This window comes from Pseudonaja textilis, chromosome 2 (assembly GCF_049901715.1).
Source record: "Pseudonaja textilis isolate UNSWEBS1 chromosome 2, rPseTex1.2, whole genome shotgun sequence".
Lineage (NCBI taxonomy): Eukaryota > Metazoa > Chordata > Lepidosauria > Squamata > Elapidae > Pseudonaja > Pseudonaja textilis.
This window is the reverse complement of record NC_141991.1, coordinates 237420750-237439286: the sequence shown is the minus strand read 5'-3', so window position 1 is coordinate 237439286 and position 18537 is coordinate 237420750. Positions and strand designations below refer to the sequence as shown.

The window sequence follows — 18537 nt, the reverse complement described above, 5'->3', positions numbered from 1 at the left end:
TAATTGAAGCACTGGAAGTGAGGGAGGCTACAGACTACTGCACAGCTGAACTTGTGGGACAAGAGAATTAAAACCAGCAAGATGGGGAACCTGTGACACGACACAAGCATTGCATTAACATCATACCTGCATTCCCAAGGGGAGGGGCTTCTATCACCACACTTTTTCTACCATACTTGAACTTAATCCCCATAGATGATACTCCCATTGATTAGAGAAGTAGATGGTGGCAAACAGGACATTCCTGCACACATTTGCAGCCCTCTGTGAGTTATATGGGTGCAAGAACACCACAGAGCAGCATGTGAGAAATTCTCCAAAATTCTCCCCTGGAAAAAGAAAAATCTAACGCACATATTCTTTTACCCAATTAAATAAGAAACTGGTAGCTGGCTGGTGTGCTGTTTGCTGACTGTTTTTTGTTTCTTAATCTCATTTTCTTTTGTGATCTGTTCATGAAGTCCAAGATGGATCTGGTTTTTTTTTATCCCTTGGACTAAGGATGGTCAATCCAATACTATCAATGAGGCTGTACAGATATAAGAGGAAGTTGTTTACAGGACTACAGAGAAATACTTAGTGGCCAGCAAGAGAACGAATGGATTTTCTGGTAAAGAAGACAAAGCAACTTAAAAACAAAAACAAAATCAGAATCTATAAAAGTACCAGAGTAGAGCTTTTGTGACATATAGGTTTATGAGTCTATGAAAAGTTTCCTTATGTGAAGGGCAAGGAAAAATGAAAAATAAAAGTACAGTGCAGTTAGTCCTCAACTTACACCCATAACTGAGCCCAAAATTTATGTTGCTAAGTGAGACAACTGTTAAGTCAATTTTGCCTCATTTTACGTCCTTGCCACAGTTGTTAAGTGAATCACTGCAGTTGTTAAGTCAGTAACACAGTTGTTAAATGAATCTGGCTTCCTCACTTGCTTTTTCATGTCATCCTGGGGCACTGCAACCGTCATAAATACGAACCAGTTGCCAAGCATCCAAATTTTGATCAAATAACCATGGGGAGTGCTACAATAGTTGTTAAGTGTGAATATCAGTCATATAAGCCACTTTTTTCAGTGATGTTGCAACTTCGAAGAGTCACTAAATGAACTGTTGCAAGCACCTCTAGACCTTTATCACAGACTGGAATAACACTTTTCCTTTATTCTTATTTCCTGACTAAGTACCTATTTCCTTCAGTACTAGAATACAAGTCCTTTTTAGCTGCTTAGGAGTTGTTTTCAAGTAAGAACCATTTAGCATCAAGCTAATAAACGTTCCTTGGTTGCCTGGGAGTTAAAGTCACACACTTATTCTAGGATATAAACTCAGCCCTTAAGTTATACATTCACCAAAACGCTGGGCCGGAGTCATGTCATTTCATGAGCTACAACCTTTAAAAAATTCTCTCCTAGAGAAGAATAGAAATCCTTTCTATTAGGGAGAAAAGATTTTGCCTGGTTTGCATTTTGCCATGTTAGGTATCTTATCTGCAGATCCTTTTCGGAAAAGTAAAATACACTTTGGTCTCACAGGGGACATGGAGACATCATTCTCTCCCCTTATAGACCTTTCTGAGGCTTGCATAGACCAGGCCTCCAATTAAGCCCAGGGGAGATGGGGGGGGCTGATGGTGCATTTCCCCCCCCCCCTGAAATATGTTATATCAGATCTTCTGTAGATACAAATGTAGACGGTAGTTGCAAGATTGTTTCTAATAGTGTCCTCTGAGAAGTGAACTGGTTTTGTCACATGAAGTTGGAAGTTCTTGACAAAAATTACCCAATTTTCTTTCCATAGGCGGAACAATAGCTACTTTCAGGCAAGGTTGTTTGGTGCCCCTTACTTTAAATAAATTGTCTAGCTGGAAAATAGGCCTCCTCCATAAAACATCTATATTAATTGCAGCCTGATTCATTGGTCACTGCAAGCTAAAATTAAGGGGGTTTTTCCACTCAGGAACAAAAAGATCAGTCTTTGGAATTTCTAAATAATAAATCCTACTTGAGCTAGTGTTTTAGTTTCCCCCACCCCCTACTTTCTACATAAAGAATGTAAGCCCTTGCACAGAATAAGCATATTTTTAGAAAAAATATGTGAAAAAATGACTACTTTGCCCAGGGAAAACAAAAAAGTGATAGATACAGAATATCTATCTATCTATCTATCTATCTATCTATCTATCTATCTATCTATCTATCTATCTATTATCTATCTATCTATCGATATATATATATATATATAGATAGATAGAGAGAGAGAGAGAGAGAGAGAGAGAGAGAGAGAGATAGATAGATATGGATATATAGACAGATACTGATAAAAAAATCTATTCCAGGTTGAGGCTTATTCCTTCCTAAGGTAAACCTCACCTGGTCCCTTAGAAGAAGAAGAAGAAAAAAGTTGCCACCCTCCCCCAAAAAGGGGATTAAGAAAGACTTGAATTGCAATCCGTACCGGGAAAGGGGACGAAGGGCCGAGAAAAGGGACGACGGGCCGAGAGCGGGCGTGGAAGAGACGGCGAGGGGGTTCCCTCAAAAAGGGTTCCTTCGTCCACCTTTTGGGCGTTGGCGCGCTCAGCCCGCCCGCGCCTTTGCGCTTTGCGCTCCGGAGCGCGGAGTCTTGCCCGCCTTGCCAACGACGCGCAGCCCCAGCATTTTCCTCAGGGGGGCGTCCGCCGATCGCACCGCAGGGAAGACGGGGCGTCCTCCCCGGGCTCTTTCCCTTCTCGGGTGAGAAAGAAGGAGCGCCGGTCTCGCTCCTTATCGCCGTGCGCGCCATTTCATTTTACGCGAGCTTCTCCTATTTATACAATCCCATCCAAAGCCAGTCTCCGCCCCGTGGCGTGTGTGGGAATCCTTTCAGCTTTAGCCCGTGTCAAGCTCCTCTTAAGCGCCGTCTGGCTTCTGCACACTCATCGGCCTCTCTTCTCGTCCCTCTTCCCCCCCCCCCTTTTTTTTTTTTGCTCACTTAGAAGCTCCTCCCAGATCATCCCTACTTTAAAAAAAAAATTTATTTAGTGGCGTTGCCTCGGATTGCAAAACCAACCTTTTACGCGCTCCAAGTCAACTTGCCCAAACTTTGATTGAAACAATATCTGGGGAGGAGGGGGGGGGGAGAGGAAGGACTCGAGAGGCCGTCCGACCTGAGCCAGAGAAAAGAACATGGGTTTCAACGGCCGAGGTGGTCGCAGCTGCCCCCGCCTGGCGCTCCTCGCGTTGATTTGTTGCGTCGGACCTCTCGCTGCCAACCGGAGAAATATCCCGAGGCGACAAGGTAAGGATGGGGTGGCTTGATCAATCCCGGGCGTGCGCGATCCCCTAGCCAGCAAAATTGCCAAATCCCTCCCTCCTCCCCCCCCAAAAAAGTGCCCGGTGCGAGACCAGGGCGGTGGCGGAAGGGCAAAGGAGCCGCGAGTAGTTGCCAAAAAAAAAAAAAAAAAAAAAAGGAAGGGCAAGATAAATGCTTCCCTCCAAGCAGTGTGTGTGTGTGTGTGTGTGTGTGTGTGTGTATGTGTGTGCCCGCAAATGCACTCACGCGGGCGTGGAAGGGCGTCCTGGCGTTTATCCGAGGCTCGCTCTTCAATCCGTTATCCTTGCACACTCCTCACCTTCGGCTCAGTTTGCTCCGCTACTATATATCTCCCGCTGGATAAACCTCAGCGGCTACTGAAATCCGCTGGAGCTGATTCCATGTGGTCTCAATTACTGGGCGCTAGGAAAAAGACAGACAGACAGACAGAGAAAGAAAGAAAGAAAGAAAGAAAGAAAGAAAGAAAGAAACGGGGGCGGAGGAGAGCGGGGGGAGAGAAGGAGAGACTGCTTAAAAGGGGGAGAAGCGTTTTGGAAAAACAAGATTTATTTAATCCACATTGACAGAACGGGCTGCTAAGCTTCCTGCGGCGCGAGGCGCAATCCGAGGAGTTTTTGTTTTGCGTTGCTTTCCTTCTCCCACCTCCCAGCCCCAGGGGCTGGAGACCAGCCGCGGTTCATTACGGACGAAGCCAATTCAAGCGTCCAGAGACACACTGCTTGGAGATGGCACGTTGAAGGGAAGACTTCTGACATTTGCCTCGAGACTACATCTAGGGGGTTTAACTCGAATGGCGCTTTTTTTTTTAAACAACCCAAAAGGCATCCGTGGACATATGTGTTTTATGGTATTTTAGGATTGATCTAAAAGCACGGGGGCGGGTGGGGGGGAGAGAATCGATCCTCAGTTCTTTGAGAGAAAAGGGGGGGGGGAATCAGGCTGCCTCCAAAGTAATTTGACTATTTTTTAGGGGGTTGAGGAGAGTGGGCTTTGAAGGCAGAAATTCAACAAGTGTTAATTTCCCCATCACTGTCTCCTCATGCTGGGAAAAAAAAAGGTCAGTCTTTCTGAATTAGGGCAAAATACCTATTTGTCAAAGCCTAGATTGGAAAAGACTGTTTCCAGGGAAGTTATTGCAATCTGAAATCTAAAATAGTAGACTACAATCATTCACCTCTGTAACCCCATTAATTCCAGTGGAGCACTTTCTTGACAGTAGCTGATCTTTGCGTTCAAGCAGGGTGCAGGGTGAACAAAATTATCAGGCAGTGGTTTTTAGCAAAAACAAAAAAAAAAGATTTAAGAGGAAGCAAATAACTTGCCATATAGTTTTGGAAACTCTCTTCCTAATACAGCTGAAACAAACTTTTCTTCCTGTTCTCTCATTAGAAGCTGGTTTAATTATACAACTTTATCATTCAGGGTTAGGGTTCAGTGCAACAAACAATTGGGAGAGATGTCCGATATTCTCTTCGACTACTTAAAACTTGATGGTTCATGGGATAACAGGGCTGCATGCAGATCCTTGACCCTGATACTGCACCAAAAGAGAGCATGGTACTTGGATAAGGCCTTCTGGCTTTATTTATTTTATTTAATTGGCATATTTTTATCCCACCATTATTGTTTTATAAGTAACTCAAGGTGGCAAACATACATAATACACCTTCCTTCTCTTCTTTTTCTCCTATAACTACAACTCTGGGAGGTGGACTGAGTTGAGAAAGAGCAACTGGCTCAAAGTCACCCAAACAAACTTTCGTGCCTACGGTGGAACAAACCAACAGTCTCTAAGCCAGTACCTAACCTACCACAAAAAAAAATGGCTTCAGAAATTGGCCAGTGTAGGTGTCCTCCTGTAGATTCTAATCTATTGTTCTTTTAAAAATGAGATGATAAGACAAGTATAAATAAGACAAGTAAGGTACTGTAGAAATATGGAACTGTTCATTGGGAAGGGGTGTTTAGTTAACTCAATATTTGAGTAAATGTTTCCTCTCTAAATGATGTTATACTCTGAAAGATAGACCAAAGATAGTGTATGCAGAAGGCCTCATCTCAAAACCAGTATCTTCAGATCAAGTGGGAAAGACAACTACTTCCCAAAATCTTGGAGAGCTGTACTAATGTGCCTTATTCACTCAGCCCAATTTAACTGAAGACTTCTAGAATGATTCTAGACAACCTGCATATATTTAAAGAAATGTGCAAAATCCCTCAATGTGCATCCAGCATGAGTGATAAAGGGACCTCTTTGTGTGCTTGTTTCACTGCCCCCAAATAAATCCCAATTTCCCCTGCAGGGAACCTGGTGGCCAGGCAGGTTGATACTGGAGAACCAGGTCATCCAGCTCAGGTCTGCATTCCCACATATTCATTCCATGCAAGGCAAGTCGATATGAGCTGCCCTGATCATTAGTCAAGAGTTATGAGAGTTATATCCAATGATATTTGGAAGGCTACATGTTTTGGAATTAGGTTCATCCAGAGTGAACTGTATTTTTTAAACCATACTCTATGGATACGCCTAGCATCAAGTTCTTCTATCTATAATAGCTTATTAATACTTAAAATGGCTTTGTAATATAAACAGGAATTGTACTTGGTTATCATGGGAGCTTGCTAGTAATTTGGAGTAGTAGTTAAGCCATCAGGGTAGAAAACAGGAGACTGAGATTAGTCCTGCTTTAGGGATGAAGCCAGCTGGGTCACTTTGGATTGGTCACTTTTTCTCAGCTCTAGGAAGGAGACAATGGGAAACCACTTCAGAAAAACCTTGCCAAGAAAATTGCAGGGACTTGTCCAGGCAGTTGACAAGAGTCAACAATGAAGGCGGTCACACACACCCCAAAAACACCTTGTGTGAGTCTTTGCCTCTTGCCTTTCATTGAGCCTCAGTGGCGCAGTGGTTGGAATGCAGTATTGCAGGCTACTTTGCTGCCTGCTGGCTGCCTGCAATTTTACAGTTCGAATCTCACCAGGATCAAGGTTGACTCAGCCTTCCATGCTTACGAGGTGGGTAAAATCAGGACCCAGATCGTTGGGGGCCATATGCTGACTCTAAACTGCTTAGAGAGGGCTGTAAAAGCACTGTGAAGTGGTATATAAATCTAAGTACTATTGCTATATATTTTGGTCAGTCTTGCATATGAAAAAATACTTTACATACCCATAAGCAATTCTTAAGGGATGAATATGTGAAAGCTAATGAAGGACTTCCAAAAAGGAAGGAAGCCAGGAAGGGCAGATAGCAGACTGTTACTTTAAGAAAGCTGTTAATAAAACCGGATGCACCTTTGTAAAAGCTGTGCTGACTCTTCTTCCGTGAAATTTGACATTCAATATTCTAGATTTTTAAAATATTTAATAATACTTTCAATCAATTTCTCAAAAATAATTGTCCAGATCACAATACATTCTCTTAAAACGTGTGTTATGCTTTCTAGAAACTGTTAATCATCAAGATACTTTACCTATAATTTATTTGTACTATTCCTAGTGAAATGCAAACTAAGTCATGTTTGCAAATGCTGAACCACTGCCAATGATTTTGTTTTATGTTTAAACTCTGCAGTGGCATTCAATGGGAAATATTTGGAGGTACTAATTGATGATTAATATTCCCCAGCACTGAACATGCACTTCATTTTGTCTTCTAATGTTGTTCAGTATGGCAAGCTTTGATTTGTTTTTTTGCAAAGTAAAATGTATTAGTTGTTTGACATCGAAATAGGTATGAGAAGAGCGGGGAGAAGTAATATTTGTGAAGCCCAAGAGCGTACCTGAATTTTCTTAAAAGTAATGATATTCTCCTTTGTAGTTCCTAAAAGAAGGTTCATATGATTTGAATGAGGAAGAGAAGAGATCTAAGTCTGGTTATGAGCATGCTCTAAATGTGGAAGAGCTATTTTTTCTACCGCTTTAAAGTTTTAGAGTCTAGATGCTTTTATCAAACAAGTGACTGGCAAGGGGTGTATGTGGCTTTTGAATTTAGTCACAACAATGTAAAAAAGATGTTGAGACTCTAGAAAAGAGTGCAGAGAAGAGCAACAAAGATGATTAGGGGATTAGAGGCTAAAACATACAAAGAATGATTGCTGGAACTGGGTTGGTCTAGTCCGATGAAAAGAAGGACTAGGGGGTGACATGATAGCAGTCTTCCAATATCTCGGGGGCTGCCACAAAGAAGAGGGAGTCAAGCTATTCTCCAAAGCACCTGAGAGCAGGACAAGAAGCAATGGGTGGAAACTAATCAAGGAGAGAAGCAACCTAGAACTTAGGAGAAATGTCTAGACAGTTGGAACAATTAATAAGTGAAACAACTTGTCTCCGGAAATTGTGAATGCTCCAACACTGGAAGTTTTTAAGGCAAGATTGGATAACCATTTGTCTGACGTGGTGTAGGGTTTCCTGCCTAAGCAGGGGGTTGGACTAGAAGACCTCCAAGGTCCCTTCCAATTCTATTCTATTCTATTCTATTCTATTCTATTCTATTCTATTCTATTCTATTCTAGAGGTACATCTGTTAGATGCAATCCTATTTTACCCTTCACTCATTGATTCAACCTCCTGAAATTCCACAAAGAGAGAGAGTCTTTAAGAAATGTACTGTAAAACTGAGATTACAGGCTCAGATTGAGAAAACAGGAGGGGTTTTAAAATGAACCTTGTGCTGAAAGAAAATACTTATAATAGGGATGCTGGAGGACACTGTCAACTATGGGCCAACTATGGGGTTGCCCATAGAATTAGTACATATATTAGTACATATAACATCCAGAATGTGTTGGAAGGATCTCTCTGTCCATCCATGGATATTATTATGCCAAAAAAAAAAAAACACCTTGCAATCATTTATTTTAAAAACATCATTTTGCATTCTATTCTAATGCACACCAAACACACATGGCTTCATAGGTCCCTTTGTGTGGTCATTCAGCATGGATTCTCTCAACATCAGGGTGTCAAGCTCAATTTCATTGAGGAACACATCAGGGTTGTGTTTGACCTCTGGGGGCAGGGGTGGGCGTGGCTGGGGTGAGCGTGGCCAGCTCGTCACTCGTGTAGTGGCCCAGGCGAATCTGGGGGATCCATTGTCTCCAGTGGAGGAATGCAGAGGCACCACAGGGGCACCACAAGGCAGTCCTTTGCTGTTTCCAGGGTGGCCTCATGGGCCAGAAATAAGCATCTTGTGGGAAGGATCTGGCCCACGGGCCTTGAGTTTGACACCCCTGCCCTATATGGAAGCAATTGGGTAGAATACTACTCTATACATACATTGAGCCTTATGCTCAATTACTTGATCACAACGGGAACTCTCATGCATCCTGTTTGCCACAGGAAAAACAGTCTGGGGTTTGCTATAGTGATAAAAGACCTGGGAATTATAGAACCCGGGAGATTCTAGTCCTGCCTTAAACACAAAAACAGCTGGGTGAGTTTAATCTCCATATTCCATTTCAGTCCTAGAAGATAAAGGCAGATCTGTTTTTGAAAACGGTTGCCAAGTAAACTGTGTGGACTTGTCTGTGTAGTTGCCAAGAATCAAGACACAATGGAAGCAATCAATAAATAATATACACAACTTGTAGATGGATGGGTACTCCATTTGGACTGATGATGGAAATCCTTTGTATAGGTTTGATATGTTTGCTATTTGCTTATTTTAAGCACTGCTGTTTTGCTTGATTTACAAGCCTGGATTTTAATCTGAGATGAGTCTAGTTTATGCAGTTAAGGAAGCAAACAAGCATGAATTCTTATTCAGAAGCATAACTTCTCATGTTATTTCACATGCATCTTCCTGTGGGCTCAGGCAGGGTGAGTCAAATTAAATTCATCTTTTAGAAATTTGAATTGGAAAAGGCTTTATAACATTTTTTTAAAAAGGTGATGTGTGTCCCAGAGTTCTCTTTAAGCCAATAGCAAGAGCAATTAGACTTATATACTGCTTCACAGTGCTTTACAGCCCCTCTCTAAGCGGTTTACAGAGTCAGCCTATTGCACCCAACAATCTGGATCCTCATTTTACTGACCTCAGAAGGATGGAAGCCTAATACTCAAGATACCTTTACACCCTGCAAAAATAGAACTAGTATGAAATGTTAACATAAATTATGAACACTTAAATTAATATTAAAACCAATTAACAATTAAAAGGACAGTGAAAGGAATGTAGCTTCATATTGTTTTAAAAAATATCCTGAGAGCTGAGAGAGCAAACACTGAATCCTCTCCACCTGAGAAGAGGGCCCTTACGTCCATGCCAGAAATATAGCTCTGAGCATCTTCTCAAAGAATTCTTCTGTGCATCACAATTGCTGTACAATTGTAACAAGATAGAAGGGTCTTAAGAAGTTTTTTAAGCCTCAGAACTTGTATCTATCTCCCCAAGCCCTGTTGTGCTGCTTCATCATAGTGGTGGGTACTCCTGGGAGGGATGAGTAAAAAACATTGAGAGTGCACCGTATGCCAAAAATATATATCCCCAGAAATGCCACTCAAAGTGTGGCACTCATCCCAGATGCCCAGGTAAAGAAAGCAGGCACCTATATTGGAAAACATATATAGGAAGTTGCAGAGGCAAATGATGACTTTAGTGTCAGTGGCAAGGGCATCAATTCATGCTACTCAGAAGAAAGCAAGGGTAAACCACTTCTGCATATTTATCAAGAAAACCACATGGATAGAAATGCTCAAATAATGGATGATGTAGTACCAAGTGCAGGCCACTCAGGCTGGACACCATTCAACACGCTACTGAGGAAGAGCTAAGGATCTTTTGGAGTACTAATGGTGTTTGTGACATGGGTGGATTGAAGCAGGAGTGTCAAACTCAATTTCACTGAGGGCCACATCAGGGTTGTGTTTGACCTCAGCCTGAGGGCCATGGCCAGGATAGGCGTAGCCAGCTCTACGGCACTCAGCATGTCTCCATTTTTGGCTGAGGTGGCCTCCTGCAGCTGTCTTTCTGTGAAAATGGAGCCTGGGAGGGCCACACATGGCACTCCTGAGCTCTGTTTTCACTGGCAGAGGGCTGAAAGAGGCCGTCGCAGCCAAAACCGGAGTCTGGGAGGCCCGTGCACAGCTCTCCCAAGCTCTGTTTTTGCTGGCAGAGGGCTGCAGGAGGCCATTGAAGCTGAAAATTGAGCCTGGGAGGCCCACACATGGCCTACCCAAGCTCTGTTTTCTCAGGCCGGTCCTTCACTGTTTCCAGGATGGCCCCTTGGGCCAGATCTAAACACCCCTGTGGGCCAGATCCAGCCCACAGACCTTGAGTTTGACACCCCCAGATTAAAGCCTTCAGGATGTGTATTTGCTGATGCTGACCTACAGGAAAACAACAGAAGCTGCAAAGATAGAATGACGGTAGGAGCATGGATTGTAAGACACATGAACACAGGAAAGTTCAACACAATTTTTTTCTCACGGTCAAAAATCTATCCCTTGTGGTCACTAGGAGTCAAAAGTGACTTGATGGCGCATCATCAATCAATCACTTGTATATGAGCCAGTGTGATCATTATGAACCTTCAGTTTGGAAAGCATGCAGACACTTTGGTCTCAGTGCCCAGTGGCACATGTTTTGATGGCTGCAGGATTGGGAGCAGCTGGGATTTTAAACAATGGAGATTTTCATGCTCATGAATGGTAGCAGACGGAAGGAGTCAGGCAGCAATTCTATTGCAAAGTAATGATGGGCCTTTCATGAAGTGGTGGTTTTGTGAAGACCACGGGTTCTGAAAGAGGGCACTTAAAAGTACATAAAAGCCCCTCAGAGTCTTTTGCTATAGTTGATCTGAAGCAGAATTCCCCCTTACATCACTGAGGTTTTTGCATAAGTATCAAGGGCAGCATTAGAGCCTTGATGTTGAAATGTTTGAGGAACCGATTAAAACGATCTTTGTATTCCGTATAGTTCTCCCCCTGTCCACCCACCCCCCACTGCTTTTCCAGAATAAATCTGTAGAGTCTAAAATGGCAGTGGGAGCACTCACTGTTTTAAGTCATAATGCAAGGGGCAAAATTACTTGCAGACTTTTGCAAGCTTAAAATGTAAGGGGGCTGTCAAAGGTGTCCCTTAAAATGCACATTAATTATGAGTATAGATTATTTATATTCCAACTGAGAGGTGATCAAAATTCTCTTTTTGTATCTGTTCTCAAACTTATAAGTATCGCTACCAGCAGAGAGTACATTTAAAGTTTCTGATGCATTTCATTCAGCCATTGTTGTTTGCAAAATTAAGGCATGAACAAGATGTGCAAACCCAATGATTGTGGAAATACAGCAGTGGTCACCATTAATGTGTCATGTTAGTGAAGAAGAATGAATCATTCTCTAAATTGGATGAATGGTATTCTTTTTAGATATGAGGTATATTGTTCCCTCTTTAGTGGCTACGTAAAGAATGGTGATAGGCCAGATGAAATGTCAGGGTAACACATAGACATATACCTTTTAAAAACACCTGGTTGCACAATTTATGCATTACGCATACATGTATAAGACTTATCCTAAGAACTCAGCTGAAATATGCCTCCTGAGAAGAGAACTCAGGATGAGTGTGGGTCTCACACATTCTCCCTTGTTTTCTTAGTTTTTAAAACATGAAGAATGGTTACAGGAACTGGGTATGTCTAGTCTAGTAAAAAAGAAGGACTAGAGGAGACATGATAGCAATGAATGGAAACTAATCAAGGAGAGAAGCAATCTAGAATTAACAAGAAATTTCCTAATGATGCGAATAATCAACCAGTGGCATGGCTTGCCTTCAGAAGTTGTGGGTGACCCATCGCTAGAGGCTTTTAAGAAGAGAATGGATAACCATTTGTCTGAAATGGTATAGGGTTTCCTGCTCAAGCAGAAGGTTGGACTAGAAGACCTCCAAGGTCCCTTTCAATTTTGTTATTCTATGTATTCTATGTTAAAAATCCAATTACAGTTAGTCCGCTGTACTCTGTGAACCTATCCATCATATCTGAAGTCAGGAAACTCTGATTCCAGTTAAAAGCTGTGGAATTATTCCCGAGGAAATATTTTACAAAGGAATAAGTTTAGATGTGCTATTCATTGGGAGTACTTATTAATCGAACGCATCATAATTTGGATGACCCAGTATATCAAAACTTGTCCCTAATGTAGTAAATTCTGCTCATGATACACTTGCAAATGTCAGATTAGTTCATTTGGTCAGAATGCAGTTTTCAGAGTAACACCTGGATTTTATGTTTGATAATATTTACTGTTGCTACAGACTGCACAGTTGGGGATATAATGCTTAAGAATGGGCAGAGCTTAAAGCTTTTATTAGACAGATGGCTAATTTTGTTGGCCTGACCTCAAGGATCTATCTGAGTGATCCCTGTTTAGCTCAGTAGCTGCCAATAAATTCTAAGATAATTGTGATGGACAAGTGTATTTGAATTAAATGACCACCAGCTGTTTCTAGTCAGGAAGGCAAATGAATAAATGACAAAGTGTGTCTTTTATCAGCTGTGGCTGATTATGTGGCTCAGTTTCTATCCTGTCATGTCTTACCATAACTGGTCATCTGACAGCAGAAACTTAGGAGTTTTCTTGTGCCTTCTAATGGTCATTCTGATTTTGGCCACAGGGTCTGGTGGCTCTAGTTATAGATCACAAGATACTATGTAAGGTTACATTTGAAACCGATTTGGAATTTTCCACTGGGCCGGAATACCTGTGCCTTATTACTTGGATGTACAGAGAAATTAGATCATAGACTGCTGATTTTGTAATCAGCAATGGCTGCCTTGTGCTTCTGAAGCTAATTCAAAAGGTTGTGTGAAGCACAAAAAGTTGAGAGACTACCTTCTACTCATCCATGTCTGTGTTCCTGCTAGGCACAGGTGGGATTCTACTGGTTCGGGCTCAGAAGATCAGCTGGCAGCAAACCTGTTTGCTGTGACGAGCATGTGGGCCCACCCACCTCTGCTCTTTCCTGTGCTTTATTTCATTTTTTAAGAGCACAGCTGATTCGCGCGGCAGAACAGTTTGCCATACCTCACTGTTTTATTCATGGGGACTGCAGTAGAAGATTAAGTATTAGAGCTTTTTAAAACGTGGAGTGCATGCGCAGAGCGGGCTATCACCAAACCAGTTGTTATACCAATGGAATCCCACCCCTGCTACTAGGTCAGGGTGCCAAACTCACGTCATTGTGGCGGCATCATGTGACATATCGGGGCTTTTTTCCCCTTCGCTAAACTGGGCGTGGCCAGGACATGATTCATATGGCCTGCGGGCCAGGACTTTGACGGTCCCCATGCTACGTTCTCAAGATGGCTTTACTGAGCTGGCAATTGTAAGAAGAAGGGAGTTGCCTCTCTTTAAAAATTTATTTCATGGGGCATCTACTTAGTATTAGCTTTCTTATTGTGAAATTTAAAATGGATTCTCCAGACCTCCATACTATCACCTATTTTCCTGACTAACTGAAAGAAGACCCAGACCTTCAAATACTTTTTATTCCAAATATATTATAAAAACTGTAGCTGTGAACATGACTTTTGTTTTTTATTCATGCATATAGGTTATTTTATGATTGGCTTAACATGCAATTAATATGTCAATCTTACAGAATCTTACCCTATTCTGAAAGATAGTGTGCAACTTTTAAAAATAAGCAACATGCATATTTTTATGGAACGTTAACATATCCTACTAAACAGTTTAGGAACAAATGTGCATACTAGAAATTTATTGATGGCCTCTAGAGGAAAAGAGTTCTACCATTTTCATTTTATGGCCAGATAGGTCAGTTTAGTTTTACCGCAGAATCATAGAGCTGAAAGGGGCCATTTACATTAGTACGGCTGTGTACAATTCAAAACTGATTTGCAAAAGAAAAAAAAAGAGGACCTTGCATGAACTCAACACCGGTCTGCTATTCATTAAAGTCTCCCAGCATTTTTTAGATGGCTAGGTGTCCTTTAGGTAAGCCACTCATTAAAATGAATGGGCTATGCCACACTGTGGATGTGAAAAAGAAAAGGGTATTTCGGAGTGCGTGTGGGTGTCAATAACTCATTAAACAAATACCCATTTTCTGGCATTCTGATAAAAACGGCAGAAGGCAACTGCATAATGCTGGCCAAAAAAAATATCAGCTCCTTTAAAGAGCTGCTGCTGACTAGGCATTATAAGAAACGCTGCTGAATGTTCGTAAGCATATTTTCCCCTTTGAAATCAAAGCCCTGCTAGTTAATAGATGGAGTGTTGTGGCCTGTTGGCCGCTGGCCCCTCCAGCAGCCGAATCAGAGGAGGAGGAGGAGGCATGGGAATCAGGGTCAGCATGAGGGTCAGCATGAGGGGGAAGAGGGAATATTTATTTATTTATTTAGTCAAGTGATTATAAGATTACAGGTATAAGTATAGACATAGTTATGAGTACATGAAATGGATACATATAAGAAAAATAAAAAGAAACAATAGGACAGGGACAGTAGGCACGTTGGTGCGCTTATGCACGCCCCTTACAGATCTCTTAGGAAAGGGGTGAGGTTAATAGTAGACAGTCTAAGGTTAAAGTTTTGGGGGTTTGGGGAAGAAACCACAGAGTCAGATAGAGTATTCCAGACATTGGCCACGCTGTTGCTGAAGTCGTATTTCTTGCAATCAAGTTTGGTGCGGTTAACCTTGAGTTTGTATCTATTGTGTGCTCTTCTATTGTTATGGTTGAAGTTGGAGTATTCATTGACAGGACATTGCAATATATAATTTTATATACTATACTTAGATCGGACCGAAAGCAGCATAGTTCTAGGTTTTCTAGGTCTAGAATTTCAAGACTGGTGACATAAGGTATAGAGGAGTGGAGAACTCTTCTTGTGAAATATTTCTGGACTCTCTCAACTGTATTAATATCAGATACATAATACGGGTTCCAGACTGAAGAGCTGGATTCAAGTATTGGTCTAGCAAATGATTTGTATGCCCTAGTTAGTAGTGTGATGTTACCAGAGAAAAAGCTACGTAGGATTAGGTTAACAACTCTTAATGCCCTTTTGGCTATGTAATTACACTGGGCTCTAGCACTTAGTTCATTAGAGATGAGTACTCCAAGGTCCTTTACAGAGTTTGGATCATCAACAAGGTCTTGACTATTCAGCATGTATTTTATTTTCTGATTTTTTTTTGCCAATATGTAAGACAGAGCATTTATTTGTTGAGATTTGAAGTTGCCATTTGTTTGACCATTCTGATACATAGTCAAGGTCTTTTTGAAGGGTAGCAGATGGTGTGGGGAGAGAGAGGGGGAGGGAGAGAGAGAGGGAGACTGGGCTATCCATCAGCCCTCAGATGGAAAGTCTAGAGGTAGTTGTAGTTGAAGAAGAGGAGGAAGAGCTGGGTCCAATGCTTGACAGGTGGCTGCACAGAAGGCAGAGGACAGCACGGGAAAGCCATGGGCCAGTTCTGGGGAGGAGGAGCCATTGCTGCTAGCGAGGCCCCACCCTACGTCTGGGGATACAAGGCATGGGGTGGAGAGGAATAGGTCTGGCAGACAACTTGTTAGCCTGCAAGAGAAACTTTTTGCCCAGGCTGCCAGCATTCCTAATGAAGGAATCTGTTGAGTTCATGTCAGAGGGCTGGGGAGCTGAGTCAGAACACACAGTTTCGATTTCTCTGATCATCCTTGTTGACCTTCTATACACATGTTTCTATTGATCTGAATCTTCAAAATGTGGTACCTGCAAGTAGTTAAGCAAGCTCAAGGCAAGGTCTGGCCAATGCAGAATAATGAGGAATCTCCATTTCCTATGATTTAGAAATTAACTCTTCTCTTGATGTAGCCTAAAATTACATTTACTATTTTTTTTGTGCAGAGGTGACTGATAGGCAATCTGCAATCAACTGCTATTCACAAAGTATTATTACCAAGGCAAATATCCCTCATTCTGTACCTGCATCTTTAATTTCTGTTTTCCAAGTCAAGAACTTTCCATTTGCCTCTATTAAATGTTCATTTCTGACATTTTTCAGAGCCTGTCACTGAATCATTCATATCATTTTGATGTTATTGTATCTTCTAGGGTAGTAGCTCTTCCACTCAATGTTCTGTCAGTTCAATGAACTCTGAGAAGTATTCCCTTTATCTTCTGGTAATAAAACGGTTGAAGAATACAAAATCCAGGACTGGACCTTGTGGCACCCCAGTTCAGGGTCAATGCTATGAAGAACTGATGATGATCTCTCTTTAAGTATGATTTTGGTGGTAGCTCTATTGATTTTATTGTCATGCCATCCAGCAGATCCTTAACTAGCTTGCTGACATCAGAATGTTATGGGATGGAATACTTTGTAAAATTTTTGTAAAACTCATCCAATGAGTTTCCATTTCTCTGCAATTCATGCAGACCCAAACTGGATCTGTTGGAAAGAGTCGATACCATTGAAACACGATTAACATCCCTTGACACCAAAGTAGCATCCCTGGATGCCTTAAAAGAAAGATTATCCAACCTCGAAAAAAAAGACACAATGCAAAAACCTGAACATCCAATAGCTACAAACCACATCTCTACTCAACAACCACAACCCAATCCACAACCCAATCCACAAAAAAACATAACCCAGACAAATATTGATATCCCAATCCTCATCAGAGAGGCTGTTGAGCGTGAACGGAAACGTCCAAACGCCATCTTATTTGGTCTAGAGGGCATCAATGATAATGATGACATCACAACTGTCCGAAACATCATCAGTGATTATCAAGCATCAACCATCTCCCTGATGAAATACTTGACATTTCCGCATTGGCCGAGAGCTCAAAAACAGTGACGGCTCTGTGACCCCACGCTTCTGCAGGGTCATTTGCAAAAATGAATCAAGCAAACGCAAATTCATTTACACTATAAATTCACTCGCCAAAACCAACACCAACCATAAGAACCTCCGTTGTCGCCCTGACCTAACCATACAGCAACGTGCCCGCTCCGTGTACTCCGCACTGAACTCAAAAACGTCTCGACAATGGAGAGAAGGACCTGTACATTGACTACCATGCTGACTGTATCAAAAGTAAGTCACACATCCCGCAACTCAGCTTTAACCTTCAACCACAACCCTACCTCAACCATCACCCAAGACTAGGCACCAGCGCCCTAACTACCTCAATTCCAACTACTGCTGGCCTTAAATGCAAGCTACTCAATGCAAGAAGCCTTGTAAATAAAATACCTGAATTTTTCCTCCTACTAAATATGGCTAAATTCGACATTATATTTGTCTGTGAAACATGGCTCAATGCATCTCTCCCGACTCCATTACCACAGTAAGAGACTATCATGTTTACCGATCAGATCGTGAAATTCGTAGAGGAGGTGGTATTGCTATCTTCTACAAAAGTCCTTACATCTAAAAAATATCCAAGTTACCCAGGAGCTTGCTCTTCCTGAGACCATTATCTGTGAACTATCCTTAAATATCACAATTCGATTCTTACTATGTTACAGAGCACCTGATTATGACATCGAACATGTAAACAAGCTAAATACGCTACTAAAATGGGCAGCATCCTGCCCATACCCTTTTATCTTTCTTGGTGATTTCAATCTGCCTCATATTGACTGGACCCTAAATGAATGTACAACTGAAACCATACATGCAACCTTTTACAATGCTGTTACAAATCTGGGACTGGAACAACTAGTATCCAACAACACTAGACTAAACAACTGCCTCGATCTCATCTTCTGCAATAGTTTGAATTTAATTTATGGAATACAAACTAAAGAACCCTTTTCCAGCAGTGACCACAATATGATTGACTTTTGTCTCAACATACGTTCACACAAAAACCACCACAATGATGTGATCCCCAATTATAATTTCAAAAAAGGCAACTATGATCTTATAAACAATGATCTCTCATCCCTTGATTGGCAATCTCTATACACTGGAAGCAATACTGTTGAAGACCATTACAACATATTTTTACTTGAAGTCAAAAGAGTCATCAAACTATATGTACAAACAACTACTCCCAAAACAAAACAAAAAAACAGATTGCCCATAACAATAAGGAAACTTCAATCCAAAAAGAGATCACTCTGGCGGAAAAACAAATCTGGTCACATTGCCAATTTCAAAAGTCGATACAAAAATTTATGCCACCAAATAAAGACCGAATGCACCAATTATCACATTAAACAAGAGGAAAACCTTCTAAGCACCAATTCCACCAATGCTTTTTACAATTTTG

General features: G+C 41.6%; 1 protein-coding gene across 2 annotated transcripts in view; it reads left to right on the top strand.

Annotated features, from left to right (window-relative positions):
• The first annotated feature begins 2883 nt into the window (after nucleotides 1–2883).
• EGFLAM (EGF like, fibronectin type III and laminin G domains) overlaps nucleotides 2884–18537 on the top strand; it is a 119412-nt gene continuing 103758 nt past the window's right edge. The window contains exon 1 of one of the 2 annotated variants that reach the window (XM_026715848.2): nucleotides 2884–3272. In XM_026715848.2, the coding sequence (XP_026571633.2) occupies nucleotides 3161–3272 (112 nt within the window). In that variant the 5' untranslated portion in view covers nucleotides 2884–3160. The remainder of the gene's footprint in view (nucleotides 3273–18537) is intronic. The other variant, XM_087927371.1, reaches the window with a different exon arrangement.